The sequence below is a fragment of the Elephantulus edwardii genome, unplaced genomic scaffold, assembly GCF_000299155.1.
Source record: "Elephantulus edwardii isolate Elephantulus edwardi_28Jun2011 unplaced genomic scaffold, EleEdw1.0 scaffold00261, whole genome shotgun sequence".
NCBI classification, from domain to species: domain Eukaryota; kingdom Metazoa; phylum Chordata; class Mammalia; order Macroscelidea; family Macroscelididae; genus Elephantulus; species Elephantulus edwardii.
In genome coordinates this window covers 2,748,512-2,769,456 of record NW_006400011.1, presented here as the reverse complement: position 1 = coordinate 2,769,456, position 20,945 = coordinate 2,748,512, and the positions used below count along the sequence as shown (strand labels likewise).

Below are 20,945 nucleotides of genomic sequence, written 5' to 3'. Positions count from 1 at the left end.
TATCTCTTAGTGTTTCCTGCATTGCTGGTCTTGTTTTTACAGACTTCCTTAGGTTCTGTTTTTCTGAGAATATCTTGATCTCTCCTTCATATTTGATGGGCAGTTTTGCTGTGTACAATATTCTTGGTTGACAGTTGTATTCTTTGAGGGCCTTTACATTTTTTTTCAGTGACTTTACTTCTTTCTGTTCTGGGCTTCTGATGATGCACATGTTATTTCTCTTTATGGTGTCCCATATTATTCTTAGGTTTTCTTCTTTTTCCTTCCTTTTTGTTTCTGCTTTTTGCTTTAGCATATCAGTAGTGACAGGCCTGTCTTCTATTTCACTGGTTCTGTGTTCCATCTCTTCAACTCTGTTCATGTGTGTCTCTGTCATGTTGACAGCATCTGAAACATTGGACTTAATATTACGGTTTGTGATTTCTTGTTTTTTCCAGTGCCACTAATGCCTTGTTTGTTGTATTTGCATTCTTCTAGATTTTTTTTTAAACTCCTCCTGGTGTTTGCTTGTAGTGTCTTGTAATTCTTCAAGTTTGTCTTTTACCCACTGAAAATATTTGATCATTGTTCTTTTAAAATCTGTCAGAAAGTTCCATCAGACTTTCTGGCTTCAGGATATCCATTGATACTGTGTCACCTTTTTTGGGTGACATCTTGCTTTGCTCTTGCGTAGGTGTTAGATAGCCTGCTTCTTTTGTGACATTGCTGTGATAGAGTTTTTCATGACTTAGGTGATGGTAGGTTCTTGATCTGAAGACACTGCTCTAGAAAATGGTGGGGGAGCTATCTTGCCTGTGTTTCTCTCTGAACTTCTGACTCAAGGGAAGGTTCAGTTCAGGACCTGTGAGAACAGCCTCTTGTAGCTAAGGGCTCTGGGTTAAGCAGGGCTTAAGAAAATTCAGTCAAGTTCTCACTGACCTGCTTGTTCCAGGTGGGTCGGCAGGGCTTAAGAAAACTCAGTTAAGTTCCCACTGACCTGCTTGTTCATCACAGGTACTGAATTTATTCCAAGAGAGGATTGTGATGTTAACAGGTTTACCTTGAAATTTGTGACGACTTTTAATTTGTGAGCAAATTTTTGAAACCACATGGTTTTTCACAGAAAAAGATATAGCAGTCTACTTCCATGATGATTTATAGCCTTGAAAACTCTGTGGGCAGTTCTGTTTTGCCCTGTATGGTCATTATGGTAATCAACTCGATATGAAGGAAAGAAAAATAGACAGTAAAACCTGTTTAAGTATTTTGAGTTATCTTTTTTGTTGTGTGGTGCTAGCTTTTTTTTAGCCAGTTTTTAAAACTTCATCTCTATGACTGTAGACATGGATTTAGGATGCTCTACTGTGAATTAAAATCTTTATTTTTCATTTTAAAATTCTTTAACACTATTGTATAGTATTTGAATTATTATTTAAGCCATAGGCATTGACAATGGAATGGGTTTTAACAGTGACATTAAGTGGCTTAGAAAACTACAGTAATATATATCTAAGATATGGTTTGTATACTTTCTGATATGATGGAAACTATAGAGTGTGTGGATACCACGATATGATGTAATAGTGTAAGCTGTTCTGAGCCTTAATTTTATGTTTTGATGTCAATAAATTTGAAAGCTGTCACTATGTGATCTTGTTATTTGTCTTTCCTCTTTGAGGAATAAAGGAGGAGGTGAGAAGGTAGCAGAAATTTTACGCTGTGTTCACTTGATTCAAAATATACTCCATAACTCAAAGTATCTAATTGTTAGTATCTAATTAAATCACCTTCAACTCATAGCTATTTTATAATTCACAGAACAAAACACTATTCTTTGTTTATTCTGCTCTATCTTTACAACCTCTGTTGTGCTTAAATCCATTACTAAAGCCCTTTGTTAGTCTATCACATTGAGCATCTTTTTTTTTTTGCGGGTTTTCAACCAAGCAATTGCCTTTCTCCAGGGATTGACCACTCTTTGTGACAAAATCTCACCATCCAGTTTACAGGTGCCTCCTAAATCTTGAAAGTCTCGTTTAAATACTGAATGACATGCTTCAAAAACTTAAAAATTTTACACCTTTGAGAGTTTACATACACTTTCTGTTTGATTTTTTTTAAATTTTCTTTTTTTAAAAATTTTATTTTATTTTACTGTTTTTTTTTTATGTGAACCTTCAAATCGGATCTGACTGGTACAGGAGGAGATTGCCCTTCTCCAGCACAGCATCTGGTTTTTGCATTTTCAAGTCTTACATTAGACTAAAAGTTATACATGTCCATACATTACAATATATTCCAGTTTTTTAGGCCTCCTGTATACTAAGTTACAAAACTGTTTCTTTTTTTTTGAAATAGCATAAAAAATATCTTTTTCTTTAGGAAATGGCAGCGGTGTCAGCTTTTCTTCAGCCAGGAGCACCTAGGCCATACCCTGCTCATTATATGGATACAGCAATCCAGACATACAGGGATGTCTGCAAGTAGGTGACTATGATATTTCTAGTCTATCCATTTAGAGGTAAAGTTTGAGTTTTATATTGTTAACTAGATATAAGTGGTTCACATTATTTCTGGTTTTTATTCATAAACCTTAGTTAAATATTAAGCTAATGAAAGTAGAGACCAGGTTATTTTTTTTTTAAATTAATGTTTCATTAATATCTATTTTGGATGTATGTTTAGGAATTTGAGGCTTTCTGGTGTATGAGGATGATTTGTAAGATTTAGGTGTCTCTCACCTAACTCCTGTTGTGCAGAAGTCAGGCATTTTGAATTTACCTTGTTACATAGCCAGAACACTAAGAATGAGATAAAAGTCCAGGGAAGTAAAGGAGAAATATTTCTTAGTGTTATATGTAGAGGCTGTATGTAGAGTTAGGAGACTGAAACTAGTCTTATAGTGACTAGCAGGCATTTCCTGGGCCATTGGATAAATAATAGTCCTGCTAGCACAGTGATTTAAATACTCAGCTGCTGATAGCATCTACCTGCCACATCATAGGATTTATAGTGTGGTAGTCTCCTTTTCTAAGTGGTGGGAGCTCTAGTGGCCTAATGCTAAGAAGCTACACTGCAGTCTCAGAGGCACATGATTTGAATCCACCTGCTTTGCAGGATGATAGGTATTCTCTTCCCATGCAATTTACTGCCTCTGAGAATCCCCTGGAGTGTCAGCTATGGGTTGGTTCCTACTCAAAGGCAAAGGACAACAATAACTTCTGGAAGGATTCTAGCCTTGGAAACCCCAAGGAAAAGTTCTTTTCTGTGTTGGTCAACCTAATGACTGTGAGCTTGTTTTGGTGGATTAATGAATAAACCTTGATGGTTGAGATTTGATAGGAAGGTATTTCAGGGATTGTGATTGGCTAAATTAGTGTTTTACATGGAGCATTATTAATGAGAAGTGATAGAACCCAGGATGGGTTGAGGGTTTATTTTGATGCAAAGTATTGGGTAGTAAATTTAGAAAGATAGTCTGAGATAATACATTGGCACAGATACCTCATAAACTTTAAAAAAGAGTATATGTAAGAGATTCTAACAGAAGATATGGATTATATCTCAATGGCAAGAAAATAATTTCTCATAACTATATCAGTAAGAATATATCATGGACTGCTAGGTGAACAAACAGGTTCATCCTGGAGAGGATGAAACTAGGTTGCTTCTTGGAGGCAAGGATTCTGAAGCTTCATCTGACATATGTTGGTCATGTTGCAAGGCAGGATTGGAGAGAGACATCATTCTTGGGGAGGGTGGAGGGACAGCGCAGGAGAGGAAGACCCTTGATGAGATTAATTGATTCAGTGACGGGGGTGATGGGGCTGTTATACTTAGGGTCACTATGAGTCACAGGCGACTTGGCACATAACAGCAACACAACAACATACCAATAAGCAACTTCATGATAGATGGAAAAAACATTGAAGTTGTCAAGGATTTAACTTTTCTTGGGTCATTTCCTATGGAAGCAGCAGTCAGAAAATCAAACAACATGTTACACTGGGCAAAGGTGCTATCAGAAATCTCTTAAGTCCTAAAGAGCAAGGATGTCAGTATAGAAACTGGTGTTCTGATCCACACCATGGCATTTTCAGTCGCTTCATATACATGTAAAAAGTGGAACAGTGACTAAGGAAGACTGAATGCCTTCATGAACTGCCAAAAGAACAAACAAATCTGCAGGGGAAAAAGTGTAGTCAGAGAGTGCTCGTTAGAGAAGGATGATGAGGCAGTCTCACACACATGGGACATGTTGTCAGGAGGGGTCAGGCCTGGAAAAGGACATCATGTTTGAAAGGGTTGAGGGTCACCAGAAAGCCTTTTGTTGAGATGAATTGACACAGTGACTGCAGTGTGGGTTTAAGTACAGCAGAGGCGTAAGATGGGGCTAGGTTTTGTTCTGTTGTACATAGAGTCTCTTTGAGTGGGAGTCAGTTTGGTGATACCTAGCAACAAAAAAGAAAAGATAGAACCTCCTGTGAATGACGAACCACTGAAAGAGTCTCAAAAGGAAAACTTAAGAGGAGGAAATAGGAGAAATGAGTTATAAGGAGAGAGTTTCAAAAGGTATGACTTACTTCTCAGTAAAGATCTTTGACTTTGTGAAGCTCAGAGCTTTGGGGGAGATGTATGTAGGATAATGTAAAATTAAAAGAAAATGGACTAATAACCTTCATCATTAATTGAATGTTGGTAATCGAGTTTTGTCTTGTCCACAATAGACTACATAATTTTTCTAAATATAACTTTATTCATTGTATTCCGTCTTCCTCTTTTTTATTATATATAAATGATAGTATTACCATCAATTTAATATTTTTAATAAATTAGAAATACCAAAATACATTCTGAAATAATTAGAAACTAGAATACTGTGCTAATTTTATATAGAAAACTTGTCTGCACAAATATTAAAGTGAAAATGTTTTCTTAAAATACAATAAATAAAGTTACTTTTGCTGTAGTCTGCCTTTTAAGTGATAAAATCTTTTTTATCCTTAAAAGCTTTCTTAAATTTAGTTTTACTAAGTGTTCCCTTTCTTCTCATTTCCCCCAAATCATAATAAAGATTAAATATTCCCTATTTTCTGGTTTCTATCAGTTTCCACTTTTAAAAATAGAGATTGTGTCATAGAAATGATTAATTCTTCAGCTCTTGTACTGTACTTGGCACAGTACCACTTGAATAAAATGGAACTCTTGTGGCTTAGTAAGGAAGGAGCTGCATTGCCAACCCAAAGTCACATGATTCAAATCTACCATCTGCTCCAAGGGAAAAAGATGGGCAGTTTCCTCCTGTATGAGTTACAGCCTCTGAAAACCTTCTGGAGGATTAGCTGAGTTAGTTCCTACTTGATGGCCCGTAACAACAACACTGAATAAAAGAAAATCTTGACTTAGAAATTAAATACATTGAATACATGTAGTAGAACATTGTTGTTTTTTGTTGGTAAGTGCCATCGAGTTGAGCATGACTCATAGTGACCCTATGAATAAAAGACCTGAATCCCGTTCTTTAACTATTGTATAAATTAGCAAAATAATAACTTTACCTGGATTTAGCCTTTTGTGAGATGTTGCTTGAATGTTTCCTCAGTTGTAAAATGAGCATTATAATTGTTTCGACAAAATAAAAGGGAGTTTAAATCTCAAAAAATTGTTTAGAAAATACAGTAACTTATGTTGCAGAGATGTTTGTAATTAAGAGTTAGTCTTCATTGTCTATGAAAAAAAAATAATTTTAGGGAACTCTGGTGGCCTAGTGGCAAAAAGCTGCACTGCAATCCCAGAGGTATGCTGTTTGAATCCACCAGATGTTCTGCTGGAGAAGGAGGGGCAATCTCTTTCTGTAACAAATCCAATTTGACAACACACACACACACACACACACAAAATTAATAAAAAAAAATCTTATGTATTAAAACATATTAACCTCCTAAGAAAAACAATGACTTTAAAAAGTTGATGACAAGTCATGACAATAAAAAACGTGAATTGTAGTTTTAAAATACTGTTATTCAGAATAATCTTCCTTAGTTCAAGTAACAAGTTTTGATTCTAATTTTAAGACCAAGAAGTATTTTCATTTAAGGACTAGAAAATAAAAAAGAGAAAGACTTCTGTTTACTATTTCCCATCAAAAAGATTCCATTTTGTAATTTGACAGAATGATTTTATTTTTTAATATTAATAAATAATCTGGTTTTATTATATAGTAGTCTTCTATTAGAGAAATCAACTGGTTGTGTATTTTTACAAAAGAAAAATGATCTCTGGAATCTGTCAGACATAATTAACCCTATCCTATCTGCAGTTTAAGCATCTTAGACTACTGTAGGGGAAAACGTCTGAATATTGTTACAAGTAGCCTCCAAAGTGAAATGTGTCACATGCCTCAAACTTTTAAAGAGTTCTGCAGTGAAGGAGAAAGAAATATATGCGAAACATTTACTTACAAATATATTCATAGAAAATGTATATATTCCTCTGTTCAGAGCAATTTTTGTTAATTAACTGCTTGTCCAGAGATGCTAGCTGTTTCCTAGCTTATTGACTATAGAAAATAAGTCTTCATGTTGCATTTTCATTACCAAATTATATGCTAAGAAGATTTGATACGTTAGGAGAATTCTTGTAGGTATGAAACTTTTGGGTAATTATAAAGTAAGAAAAAGATTATCTTTCTTGAAGACTAGAATTGCAAACTTGTGTGAACCGGTGGTTTTCCTGAAGGACCAAGCTGTTATTTTGATGCTTATTGTATTTTCCTTGTCTTTTTCTTTAGGAATATGATGTTGGCTGAAAGATGTGTATTACTTAGTGCTGAAATTTTAAAAAGTCAAGGCAAATATTCAGAAGCTGCAGCTCTCCTAATAAGACTGACCAGTGAGGTACTGAAACTGTATAATATGTTAAAAATCTGTTAACTATTAATATTATTACTTGATAGATTTTAATTTTTTTAAGACTATCTTTTTAGTGTGTCTGAATATATAATTAGAGAAATTTCTCTTGAGAATTTATAGCATAGTTACATGGTTATTTTTGTTGCTATAATTCTGAATGTGTTAAGAATGTATTTGCACATTTGAAGAGTGTATTTCATTATTATCTTTGGATTTTGTTCTGTCCTATGCATAACGATACTTAAAGCCACATTCATATGCATTGTTCTTAATATAAGATAGATTTTTAAAGGAATAGTCATTCAGGAACTTTTAATCTTATTTTTGGGTAATAGGCCCTTCTAAAGAATATCATCTTAAGCATTAAAAGCTGTGAATATTTCAAAAGTCAAAAAACAGTCCATTAATGGTTGCTTTCGGCAGGAGACTCGCAAAGAATGGTATTAATTCTTATATAAGTAAGATTAAAGACACTTTTTTGGGGGGGTGAATACTTTAATAATGAAGTAAAAACCCCTTTTGTTTGCCTAAGTATAATGTATTCTGTGGACTTACCCATTGACTTCCCTACTTTTCACTCAGTATACTCTCAGTGATTTTATTCACATTCATGAACTTAAAACGTTAAAGTTCATGGGTCTTGATTTGTATGATTGACTCTCTTTTAGCCTTGTCTATTTGAATATCTCCAGAGCACCATAGTTGAATATATTAATAACTAAACTCATATGTTTTCTTTTTTAAAATTTTTTTTTATTTTATTTGTTTTTTTTTTTAAAACTCATATTTTCATACCTCATATAATATTTTATCACTGGCATCTTTCATTTACTTAAAGCAAAAATTACTTGAAATGCCTTGTTTTGCTTCATTTAGTCAACAATAGTGGGAGAAGGAGTTAACCTTTTAAACATATTTCTGTTTTTAGGGTTTTGGTTTTTTTCTTCTTACTTGTTAACACTCCCTCACTACTGCTGTCTTGGTTCACATCTTCATCTTCAGGGTTAACACCCCTATTCTCTTTCTTTACTTAACTTACTAATCCTATTTTCAGAATTATTCTTCAGATTATTATATGTCTCTATTCTTCCGTTTCACATGATGTAAGATCCAGTTTGCTATATTGTATTGGAAATTTTAACTGGTTAGCCCTTTGAAGTAGAACACTACTACTGTCTGTATTTTCCATTCTTAGTCCCTAATAATAGGCTTATTACATGATAGATGCTGTGTAAACATTTATCCAATTTAACCATCCAAAAGTTCTCCTAAAATGGCTTCTATAAAATATTACTGGGTGGCTTGGTGTGAATGAAAATATTTCAATATTGCTGTTGCATGAACACGGACCACTGTGAACATATGGCAGGCATAAACTATTCGGCAGAATAGAAAGTAGACTTTTGGGTATAAATATGTGTTCTGTATCACAAAAAATAATTTTGAGTTTCAATATATTTCTCAAGTTAGAGATTGTCAGTAAATGTAAAATGAAAATTATTTGTTTCAGCAGCTCAATTAAAGTTTTTAGATTACCTCTTCCCCCTCCCGCCCCCCAGTTCTTCTTCTTTTTTTCCATGATTTGTTTTCACCTTTCTTTGTCACACCCTGGAAGGTTTATTTTATGAAAATGGGAATTTATCATTGTCATTACTGCCTTGAGTTGGAGGTATGGATGAGAATTTTGTTTACTGATAGAGAAAAGAGTAGTGTGGAGTACTTGACCAACTTCTAGGTTTTTTTCCTGCTGTATACTTTATGTATTCCTTTGAGACAACTTGAAAAAATTAGATAGCTAGGCATAATGACATTAATTTTTAACTACATCTTTAATTGTACTTGTTTTATATACTTATTATTAAATAGAAAGACTGAATACTGGAGTGGGGAAACTACATTGATCTTAAGGATAAGGAACAGAGACACAGACAGCAGACTTCTAACATTCATGAGTTTTAGTCCCTATATTTTGTTTAGTACTGTTATAGAAAAACTTTTTTTTTACTGCAAATTCATAGGCAAGAGGGTCTTCATCTTGTCTTCTGCCCTGGGATTCTCAGAATGGTGAGGCAAACCCACCATAAGGATAAAACATAGCACACTTCTACCATGTAGGGCAGAATGTTTGAATTGGCTGCTTAAGATGTAATGATTTTCACTGTTGTGTCTCTGTGATGTACATTTATGCTGGTTATGCTTGGTTTGCTCCTGTATTTAAATATGGTAAAATGATGATGATGATGATGATGATGATGATAGCAAAGTTTTTCTTAGCTTTGGGGGAGGGACTGTCTCTGTGGTGGGTTAATTAGTGGTCAGCACCTGCCCATTTAACAGTTACATAAAGAAAAAAAATGCTTTTAAAGCTCATTATGAAACTACTGAGATGATAAACTCTTTACAATAAAAGAAATAGCCTAGTGGAGTAGAGTGGGAATATATATATATATATATATATATATATATGATTAAAGTGTTATTTAAAATCAGTGAAAGAAACTTATTGAGAAAGTTCTTTATTTAATATGGGTTTGAATACAAAATTCATTTACATTGTGTTTCATTCATATACATTGTGTTTCACACATTCCTTCATTCACATTGTGTTCCACATGATCATTCCTATACGTTTTTTATAAAATCAGTCACCGTTGATCTATGCCCACTAACACCCTGTCTTTTCAGGTCTCCACTGGACCTTTCCTAATTCCTTCACTCTCTCCTTCCACCCACCAAATTCTACAACGCTGTGATTTTGCCCATTCCCTCCCTCAGTCCTTCTGCTCCCTCCCCTTCCCTCTTTGGACTTTTGTACTCATCTTACTAGTTATCCTTCTATTTTTTACAATAATGAACTTATGCGGTGTTTGTCCTTATGAGACTGAGTTATTTCACACAGCATATGGTCTCGAGCCTCTCTTTTATATAGTATTTTTAGAAATTGTTCCTGAATGTTGCATAGTATTCCATCATGTGCATGTACCACAAATTTTCAATCCATTAGTTTGTTGATGGGCAGTTAGGCTAGGAAATGAAATTTTAAAAACAAAACAAAAATCAGAACATTCTTGTAAATGTAGGAATGGGAAAATTCTTTTTTAGCTTGATTGTGATGTTTTCCAGTCATAAAAAAGCAAAAGAACTGCTGGACCACAAAAGAATAAACACAGCCATGTAAAGCTGAGAAATACTATTTAAAAAAATCTAATACTGATAAATATACAAAGGACTTCTACAAGTCTAAAAAACTACAAAACCCATTCACTAAAAGGATGGACAGATAATTAACAGAAAATGAACAAAAGCCCCTAATCACATGAAAAGTGATTGCTAAGTAATAACATGACATTTTTACTTTATTAGATAAAAATCCAAAAGATTTTTGGAATAGTGCTGGAAAATATTCTTTAATTCTTTTTCCTGTCAAAATTTCCTTTTGATAAGACCACATTTTGGTACTTCCCCGCCCCCAGCAGTTTAGCCGTATTGATTAAAGTTTGAAGTAACTGGATAACTTTTGCTAACACAGTGACTCATCAAACTTTGAATTGCATAAAAATGTTTTATAAGGATGCTTATAGAAGCATTTTTGGTAATAAAAGCTAACAATATTAAATGATTCTGCTGAGGATTGTATTAATAAAAGTAGTACATGTATATAATGCAGTACAATGTAGTTTTCAAAGTAATGAGAGAAAATGGATTTTTGGAAAGATGTCCATAAAAATATCAAGATGCAGAATTCCCTCTATAATAAATAGAAGGAGGAGGTAGCAGGAGGGTAAACACCAGCACCAAACTAGTATCTAGTAAATGGGGCCAAGCTTGTGGTGGAAGGCAGGATGTTCACTTTTTTAAATTCAGCATTTTTTTAAAATGTAACTTTAATGTATTGAAATTATTGCACTTAAAGTCAATGTTTTCTGTTTTCAACTTTCCCTGGGGATAATAATGGCAGCAGAGCACATGGAAGGGCATGGTAAGTTCAGCTTGAGAATAGCTGAAAACCTTGAGGAAGTTTTGGAGAGAATGTTGATATTTAATCAACAACCTTCAGTACTTTCTCAGTTACAAAGTGATGACTCTTTCTGTTGAAAGGTTATCCTTGTGGATAATGATGTAAATGCAGTATGTGGTTTTTAATATATTGGAATTATCTAGTATACTAGTAGTGGTGAAAAAATAATCTTTGAAGGTGAAGCTTTCAGAACTTTTTAAAAAATTAATTTCAATGAACATTTATAGAGATTTTGGATTTCCATTCATTCATTGTTTCACTTTTCTCCCCGCCCACCCCACCCCCACCCCCAGTTCGCTTTTCTTGAAAAGCAAAAGAAAAAACTCCTTTATTGGTATACAGTCTCCCCGCACTCCCCTACCTCCCCCCCAAGTATACTCCACTCTGCAACCCTCATTCTGAACTCTTAGGATAATCATAATGCCCTAAAATATATTACTTTTAAACTGTCATCTCCCTCATCGACTTTAATGCAGTATACATAATTGATCCAGTTTTGTTCAGTCTTACTCCCACCTTGATGTCAGCCTCATTCTACAACAGCAGTACCATATAGTATTTGTCCTTTTATGATTGCAATATTTCACTCAGTATAATGTCCTCCAGGGTCACCCATTTGGAATAATACTGCATGAATTCCTTGTTTTCAATGCAGCATAGTATTCCATTGTGTGAATATACCAGAGCTTCTCTATCCATTCATTTGTTAATACAAAGAATAATAATTTTGGCCTGCTGAATTACAGCAAATAGTGATAACTCTTCTTAACTAGATAAAGCTTTATAGAATATAAGTCATTTAATAATCTATCCATATTCTGTTTGATTTTCTTTTCCCCCCTGTTAATGTACCGTCGAGTCAGATCTGACTGGCACAGGAGGAGATTGCCCCTCCCTCCCCAGCGGGCATCTGTTGGCTTTGCGATTGCTACACAGCTGCTTGCCCATAGGCCACCAGAGCTCCCTTATACATATTCTGTTTTATCTTTTTTCTTGAATGGATGGAAATATTCTGTTGAGTGTCACAGGTCAATTTCCAGTAGAACTTGATTTGATAGGAATTTTCCCCTCTGTTTTGTTTTCTGGATTACCTTTAATCAGTATACTTGCATAAAATTTCCAGTTGATACATGTTTTTACCCATTTGAACAATATACTTCCTTAGATCATTGTTATGTGGTACGTGTCATAACCAGAAAGTTGGCTTTCATAAAAAAGCAAAATAAAATGTTTCATGGTAAAGAGTGTTTTGAAGGCTTTTCCTTTCTTAATGTATGCTTATTGGAATAAAGACTGTTCAGTTTGATTTAGTATTTGATCCTTAAACTTGTGTACGCCAAACATTAAATATGTTTACCTAAGTTTAAAGGAAGTTAATGTTCTTCACCAGTTAGCTTTTGTTTCTAATTATATGAAACTAATGTTATTTTCTTCTGAACATTCACTAGGACTCCGATCTTCGAAGTGCACTTCTTTTGGAACAGGCGGCACATTGTTTTATAAACATGAAGACTCCAATGGTTAGAAAATATGCATTTCATATGATACTCGCAGGCCATCGGTTTAGTAAAGCAGGCCAGGTTAGTGCATTTTCTTTAAAAGGAAAGTAAAATTGTTAGTTACAAATTTATTTTTTAAATTGTCTTTTGACAGTTGTTTAAGATTTCAAATGTATCCTAAAATGGAAATAAATTTTGTTCTGAGGTAGTATATTACAGTAGCATGGCAGATTACTTCCCTTCAGATTTTATTTATTTATTTTATAGATCACCTGTTCATTTGTTTTGGTGTGTTTTAAAATTTTTTTTATCATTAATTTCAGTGAAAATTTACAGAATCTTTTGATTTCCATTCATTCATTGTTGCACTTTTCTCCCCTCCCCCGCCAGTACACTCCCCTCTTTGAAAAGTAAAAGAGAAAAAAAAATTCTTTCATTGTTTTACAATCCCTCCCCCCAGAGGGGAGCTCTGGTGGCCTAGTGGCAAGGACCTGCAACTACAGTCCCAGAGGCGCACGGTTTGAATCCACCAGATGCTCTGCCGGGGAAGAAGGGAGAATTTCCTCCTGTACCAGTCAGATCTGATTTGACGGTACACTCACACAAAAATAATAATAATAATAAAAAAAGAACAATCCCTCTCCCCAGGTCCACTCCACTTGCAGCCTTTGCTCTGGACTCCTGTCATGACAAAAATACCAAATCACATATCCCTTTTAAACAGTTTTCTCCCTCATCTGTTTCCATGCATATACATTATTTATCCCATCTTTCTCAGTTTCCCCCCAACACTGATGCCAGTCCTGTTTTACAATAGTGGCACCATGTAGTATTTGTCCTTTTGTGACTGAGATATTTCAGCATAATGTGCTCCAGGGTCACCCATTTAGAATAATACTGCATGAGTTCCTTGTTTTCCAATGCAGCATGGTATTCCATTGTGTGAGTATACCACAGCTTCTCTATCCATTTGTTTGTTGATGGGCACTTAGGTTGTTTCCAACTCCTTGCTGTTGTGAACAAAGCCGTGATAAGTTGTTGGGTTTTTTTTTTTATTTTTGAAATTTAGAATTATATCTGGATGGTAATCCAAGGATACATAGGAAGAGTCAAGCACATTGTGTTCAATGTGTTTTAATAATTCCTAACCACATACAAACTCCCTCTGTCTTGTTATTCTGTGTGCTTTTACAGTGGTATTGACTAAATATTTTATGCATGAAAATCTTCTGTGTATGCAAATCGCTGTATTAAGAGAGCTGTAGTGATTTAAAAAGAGTTTTCTCCAGGCCCAGCTGTCCCTTTAAGTGTCAGTTGGAGCAGGATTTATAGGGACCAAGAATGCTGTTGTTAGATAATTGTGGTGGTGGTCTGTGCTGTCGAGTCAGAACTGACTCATAGCTGACCCTCCAGCAGGTTTCCATAGGCAATAAATTTCACTAGAGGGGATTGCCCATCTTTCTGCTGTGGAGCAGCTGGTGGATTTGAACTGCGTGCCTTTTGGTTGACAGCACTTGGCCACCAGATCTCTCTGGTTAGATAGTAGTGTACCCTAAATGTTGTTGAAAACATGCATTGAATCATTATCTGTTTTTAAAATGCTTGTTATTTTAAAAGTATAAAGCAGTATCTTCTTTATGAAAATAACCAGAGACTAAGCATTAAGAATAATTACTCTCTTGACAGAATACGCCATCCCCTTTTCCTTATGACTCAGGGTGAAGTCTCTCTCAGGGAGGAGTGATAGGGAATGGCAAAGGATACACTGACAAAGAAGATAAATCAGAACTGGCTTTGACAAGCACTGTGGCATTTGGACAAGAACAAACTGGGAGGAGGGTAGAGAGAATAGTGCAACAATGAATGAGTGGAAGCCCAAAATCTCTGTAAATGTTTATGAAAATTAATAAAATATAATTATAGAAAAAAAAAGAATAATTACTCTCTTGAAACTCTCAGTAACAAAGAGTTTTTAAAAAATGTGTATGTGTGTACATCTGCCCCATGTATTTACATATTTAGTTTTATCATACAATGTGGCTTCTTCAGAAATCTTTCATAAGTTAATAACGGAGCTTCAGCTCTTATGCGTGACTCCATATGCAGCTGCTGTGGAAACTTCCTAATGGTTTTCATGATTTCATTATTATTCCTGACATTTTAGACTTGTTAACCTTAAACACAGTAAACTACTAGATTGTAGCTTTTGTGACAATTGTTTTATGGTTTCTTTCTTCCCATTTAATTAATATTGGCTCTCATTTGAGATTTCATGGTATTGAAAATTAGCCTTCAATTCTCACACACCCAGATGCTTTCTAAAAACACCTGATTTTTGGCTCATCTTCAGATGTACTTTTCTTCCCTTAGCTGAGTGATGTTTGTTAGAACCTGGATAGTATATAGAGTAAGGTTTAGAGAAAAGCTGACTTCATTTACTGTCATTAACTTAAACTTGGAAAGTGTCTTGGCATTTTGTTTATTTTTTTGAAGTGAACATGAAAATCTCAGGATTTTAAGGTCCTGATAATAAAACTAGATGAAGCTTAGAGCTGTCTTCGTTTCTCCTCCCAGGTCAAACTTTGCATCTTTTAATAGCCAGCATTTTCTTAGGTCTATTGTTTTGGTCAACACATTCAAGACTGAACACAATCTTCTTTGGAGTTTCAGTCCTATTTTCGGGAAAATGAGCTTAGTCTGCCCGCCATATCCACTCTGCTGCGAATCGGCACTCCTTTCCCTGGCCGTACAGAGAATCTTTGCCCTTTTTGTATTGCTTCACTTTGAGGTCTAGGTGCTTGTTAAACCTATTTTGCAAAGTCCAACACATTTTAGGGATGTTTACCATGTTTGTAGGAGTGCTATTTGCGTGAAAAACACATTTTATTTTAATGTGAACAGAGATTATCAGACCTTAATAAATGCTGTCTACTGTGACTGGTATTGGAATGACTAGTTCAATGCTTTTGTTACTATTGTACTTTGACAGTGTTCACAGACAACTACTTTACCTTTTTTGGTCATCCTTTCTGGCAGATATATACCATTTCTTGGATTGCAAGAATGTGGTGATATAAAATGCTTGAGTTTTAGAGTGGTAACATTTATTACAGATTTTTTCCCCACACATTCATAAGGCTTTGATATTCCATGAAACATCACATTCTGAGGATGTTTCTTACATACCATACTAATATTAATTTCTTGCTGTCCTGTACATTGAACAGCAGGAAGCAAAGCTTGATATTTGCAGGCAGCACTGGCAGCAGTGGTAGCACCTGATGCTGACCCTGCCATGTTTTGCAATTTTTACAGCCCTCCTGTCTTAGGCCCCTGCTTTATCGGAAGGGTCTAAGACACCACCTCTTAGTGGCTACAGGACTGACTGTTGAGCTGTGACAGACAGGCAGATGAGAGTCTGTGTGGCTTACTCAGTATGTGGAATTTTAATGTAGAAAAAGTAATGTTGACTTATATATCTTATAAACGATATATGGCACATTTGACCATATGATTCAGCAAATCTTTAGTTGTAGACAAAGTTTGATAAAAGTGTGTTTATTTTACCTGAGAGAGAAAAATTCTTTGAAAATAGATTGCTTTCTAGGTACACAGCTTTCGAGGGTTTGGTTTATTTTCACCTCTTATAATATTAGGTAAATAATGGTTTGTGTACCCTTCCTTTTCCCAGAAAAAGAATAGAACTAGCTAATGCTAAATTGACAGGTGTGTTCTTGCCTTGAAGATTGTGCTTTTAAAAATGCTATTGAAAGAAATAGGTGTTCATTATCAAGACACATTGGTCTCTCCTTGTCTCTAAATACATTCTCCACTTTGACGCATATACCTAGTATACTCTCATACACACGTGCGCACATGTATTCATATGAATATGCCTTAACATATAATTATTGATGGCAGTGGAAACAGTCTAAACTATCACCCCATAAATAACTGTGAAAGTTATTGTGTTAGCTTCTTTTCCCCCTAATCATCCTAGTTCATTATTTTTGTGTGTACCATCAAATTGGATCTGACTGGTATAGGAGGAGATTGCCCCTCCTTCTCCAGCAGAGCAGCTGGTGGATTCAAACCGCATACCTCTGAGATTGCAGTGCAGCTTCTTGCCACTTGGCCACCAGAGCTCCCTAAGAATAAACTTTTAAGTTCAGAATACTGATTTGTGTGTGTGTGCATGTATTTCTTTTTCTAGTCAAAGAAGAATTCAGATGCTAATGCATTTATATTTGTTTTCTTACAGAAGAAGCATGCCCTACGCTGCTATTGCCAAGCCATGCAGGTTTACAAAGGAAAAGGCTGGTCTCTTGCAGAGGATCACATTAACTTCACTATTGGGCGCCAGTCGTATACTCTCCGGCAGCTGGATAATGCTGTGTCTGCCTTTAGACATATTTTAATCAACGAAAGTAAACAATCTGCTGCTCAACAAGGCGCTTTCCTCAGAGAGTATCTTTATGTTTACAAGGTAAATGCTTATTTTCTGGAGTTGATACTAAAATTACTTATTTTCAGCAAAAAATATATTCGTTACTATCCACTAAGAAGGCACTGACGTTAAAGCAAACAGTGTTTTGTAGTTTCTGTTCATCTCCCTCAAGTGAAATGTCTTTTCTCCTTAATAATTTTTCTGGATTGTACTTTAATAATCCATCAATCTACTTTCCCTAGATGTATACTTGCATCTCTTAAAGGGGGAAAATGGAGTTTACATTTCTAATAGCTAGTAGCAGGACATAATGCAGTATAGTACACAATAAGAAAATTTAAAAATAAAAACCTCCAATTTTATTGTGGCAAATAATTGCAGGAATTCTAATAAAACCCTTTTACTCTTGTTGTTACATGCCAGTGGCCTAAACTACCCAGCTGTGTGCAATTCTGAAATCATGCTGCATTTGAATCCATTCTTGTAGCCACTCTGTCATTCCATCTTTCTAAGCTTGAGCCCCTTCTCAAGGGCCTGGTTAGTAGACCCGGAAAAGAATTGTTGGACAATTAGGCATTTTAAGAAATGGCATATATCAAGAAGTGATGATACTGAAAGAAGTATAAGCTGTTCTGAAGGCATTGACAAAACTGGGCTTCAGGATTTGATGAAATACCAGTTGCGATGTTTAAGTAAACATGCATTTTCTGGAAGCACTTGCTTGTTTGTTAAGAAATGTGGAAGATTTTTTTTTTGTAGCCGGCAAACTGGAAGAAGCCCATATGCATACCTGTCTGCTGTGCATATTACTGAACATCATTAATACAGCATGCAAATAAAATGATGCTGAACATCGACAGAATTGCTGGGACTTTAAGCCACATTCAGAATAGGACATAAAGGCAAGGCTATCATTACTATTGTCACGTGGATCTTGACCGGAACCAGAAAATATCTGAAAAATGCTTACTGTCTTTTTTTAAAAAAATGCTAATTTACTTAAAAAAATCATATACATTCTTTTTCACACTGGATCTTTCCCCTTCCCTTTACCCACTCCTCCCTGCACCCATCAAATTGTGTGACCCTATCATTAAGCCCCCTCCCCTCCTTGGATCCTTGTGCTTGTTCCACAATAATGGTCTTACACTGTATTTGTCCCTAGGAGACTAAGTTAGTTCACTTAGCATATAATGCTCTCCAGTCCCTCCCACATTGATTACCTGTCTGTCTTTTATGCATATGCAAAAGCACATGACTTTGTAGATATAACAAATATTGTGAACAATGAAAATTTCAGAAAAGTTAATTTGTACTCCTGTGACGCCTGTATGTAGACAAAAAGAAAGTTGTTTGAACAAAACAAAGGGATATGGGGTAGTTTATAATCAGGAAAGCTATATTTCAGGGTTGTAGCCTTTCACCGTATTTATTTTTTACAGAACTCTGGTGGCTAATGGTAAGGAGCTGTGCTGCCAACCCAAAGGTACACTATAGGCATTCAACTTTTGTATGATTCACTGCATCTGAAAACCTGCTGGGGCATTACTTCCCACTCGATGATACATAAAAATAAGGAGCACTCAATCTGTAGGCTGAACAGATAATCCTAAAATCTGAACTGTAGGAAGAACAGAGCATTGGGATTGGAGGAAGATTCTTTAATTACCTATGATACACAGAGGACACACCTTTGCTTGTTGAAAATAAAGAGTTAGAAACACTGATAAAGACCATAGCCTTCACCATAAATTGTATCTTAACATAAAACAAAAATCTTCACGATTGGATCAATAAGCAGCACCATAAATAATTAAGTTGTTGAATAAATCCATGCTCATAACAGGAAATGAGATGAAGTTTTAATGGGAGAATGGCAAAAGACCAATTGAAAGTGTTAAAAACCAACAACAAAGGTGTCACTTTGAAGAATAAGACATACTTGGCCTAAACCATGGTTTTTACATTCACCTCATGTTAATTCCAGTGAGTAAGGAAGACAGAAGAATTGATGCATCTGAATTCTTGGTATTGGTAAAGAATACTGGATACACCAGAGACTGCTAGAAAAAGAAACAACCCTTTCTTGGAAGAAGTATAGTGAGAGTACACCTCCGTAGTGTGTGGATAACAAGATGATGTGTTACATGCTTGAGATAAATTACCGGGAGGCACAGTCTTGGAGAAGGGTGTCATGGTCAATGGGAGAGTGAAGGACGAATAGCAAGATAAATGGACGTAATGACTGTGATGATGATCTCAAATACAGCAGTGACTGAATATGACACAGAGCTGGACAGTGCTTCATTTGTACACTGGATCTCTCTGAGTTGGAACTCCTGATGGCTCCTAGTTATAGCAAGAACAAGAGTCAAGCAAAATGGTATCAGAATATATGTAAAACCTGTGCCAATAAACATGTGGCAAGCTGTGCATCTTGGGAAAAAATTTGACTTAAACAGATTTTATTAGTGTGTGGAAACTACAGAACAGTGTCATTGATTTCACATGCAAGCAAGATTCTGCTGAAGATCATCCAAAAACGATTAGAACAGCACATCAACAGAGAATTACCAGAAGTCCAGGCTGGGTTTAGAAGGGGTCGTGGTACTAGGGATATTGTTGCTGATGTTAGATGGATCTTGGCTGAAAGCAGAGAATACCAGAAGAACGTCTATCTGTGTTTCATTGATTATGCAAAGGCATTTGACTGTGTGGATCATAACAAACTGTGGCTGACTCTGAGAAGAATGGGAATCCCAGAACATTTAATTGTGCTAATACGAAACCTATACTTGGACCAAGAGGCAGTAGTCAGAACAGAGCAGGGTAACACTGCATGGTTCAAAATTGGGAAGGGTGTACGCCAGGGATGCATCCTGTCTCCATACCTTTTCAGCATGTATGCAGAGCAGATTATTCGAGAGGCTGGGCTCTATGAGGAGAATTGTGGCATCAGGATTGGTGGAAGGTCTATTAACAATCTCGGTTATGCAGATGACACAACCCCGCTTGCTGAAACTGAGGAGGACCTCATGCACTTGCTGCAGAGGGTCAAGGACTGCAGCCTTCAGTATGGACTAAGGCTCAATGTCAAGAAGACAAATATTCTCACCACTGGACCAATTGGCAGCATCAGGATGGATGGCGAAGAGATTGAGATTGTGTACAGCTTCAGTTTGCTCGGCTCCACAGTCAACACTCTTGGCACCAGCAGTCAGGAAATCAAAAAGCGTATCGCGATGGGAAAGTCTGCTGTTAGGGACCTCTCTAAAGTACTCAGGAGCAACAGTGTCTCTCTGGAGACTAAGGTGCGCCTGATACAGGCCATGGTATTTGCAATCGCTTGTTATGCATCAGAGAGTTGGACAATGACTAGGGAGGACAGAAGGAGAGTGGATGCTTTTGAGCTGTGGTGCTGGAGAAGGGTACTGAATGTACCCTGGACTGCCAGGAAAACAAACAGATTTATCTTGGAGAGGATTAAACCAAGCTACTCCTTGGAGGCAAGGATTCTGGGGCTTCGTCTGACATACTTTGGACATGTTGCCAGGAGGGACGGGTCCTTGGAGAGGGACATCATGCTTGGGAGGGTTGAGGGACAACGTAGGAGGGGAAGACCCTCTATGAGATGGATTGATTCGGTGACTGGGGTAATCGGGATGGGTGTGTCAGAGGCGGTGCAGTTGGCGCAGCATAGAGCAGGGTTTAGGGCTGTTGTGCATAGGGTCGCTATGAGTCGGAAACGACTCGACGGCACATAACAACAACAACTAGTAAACAGTTTTTAACTATGCATGGAATCTTAAGAAAAGATGCCACTAATGTCTTTACATTCTTTTTGTTTTAAATATGATGTATTTATTCAGACAGAAATAATTTTATAATAACTTATTACCAAATGCCATCCATTGAAAATGTATATTCCTTTTTTGTTAATTTTTTTATTCTGAAAAATGAAGAGTTAGGAGTCTAGGGGAAGCTGCCTTAGTAACCCAAAGACATTAGTAGGTATGGCTGAAAAGATAAAGTGTTGTTTTATTAAAATAACCCCAAGTTATAATATTTTTACACATTTTTTTCTAGTTAAT

General features: G+C 35.9%; 1 protein-coding gene across 1 annotated transcript in view; it reads left to right on the top strand.

Moving 5' to 3' along the window:
• TRAPPC8 (trafficking protein particle complex 8) overlaps positions 1–20,945 on the top strand; it is an 80,479-nt gene that overhangs the window by 34,080 nt on the left and 25,454 nt on the right. Inside the window, exons 10-13 of the mRNA XM_006899555.1 lie at positions 2,362–2,462; positions 6,770–6,875; positions 12,357–12,488; positions 16,669–16,893. Coding sequence (XP_006899617.1) covers positions 2,362–2,462; positions 6,770–6,875; positions 12,357–12,488; positions 16,669–16,893 — 564 coding nt within the window. The remainder of the gene's footprint in view (positions 1–2,361; positions 2,463–6,769; positions 6,876–12,356; positions 12,489–16,668; positions 16,894–20,945) is intronic.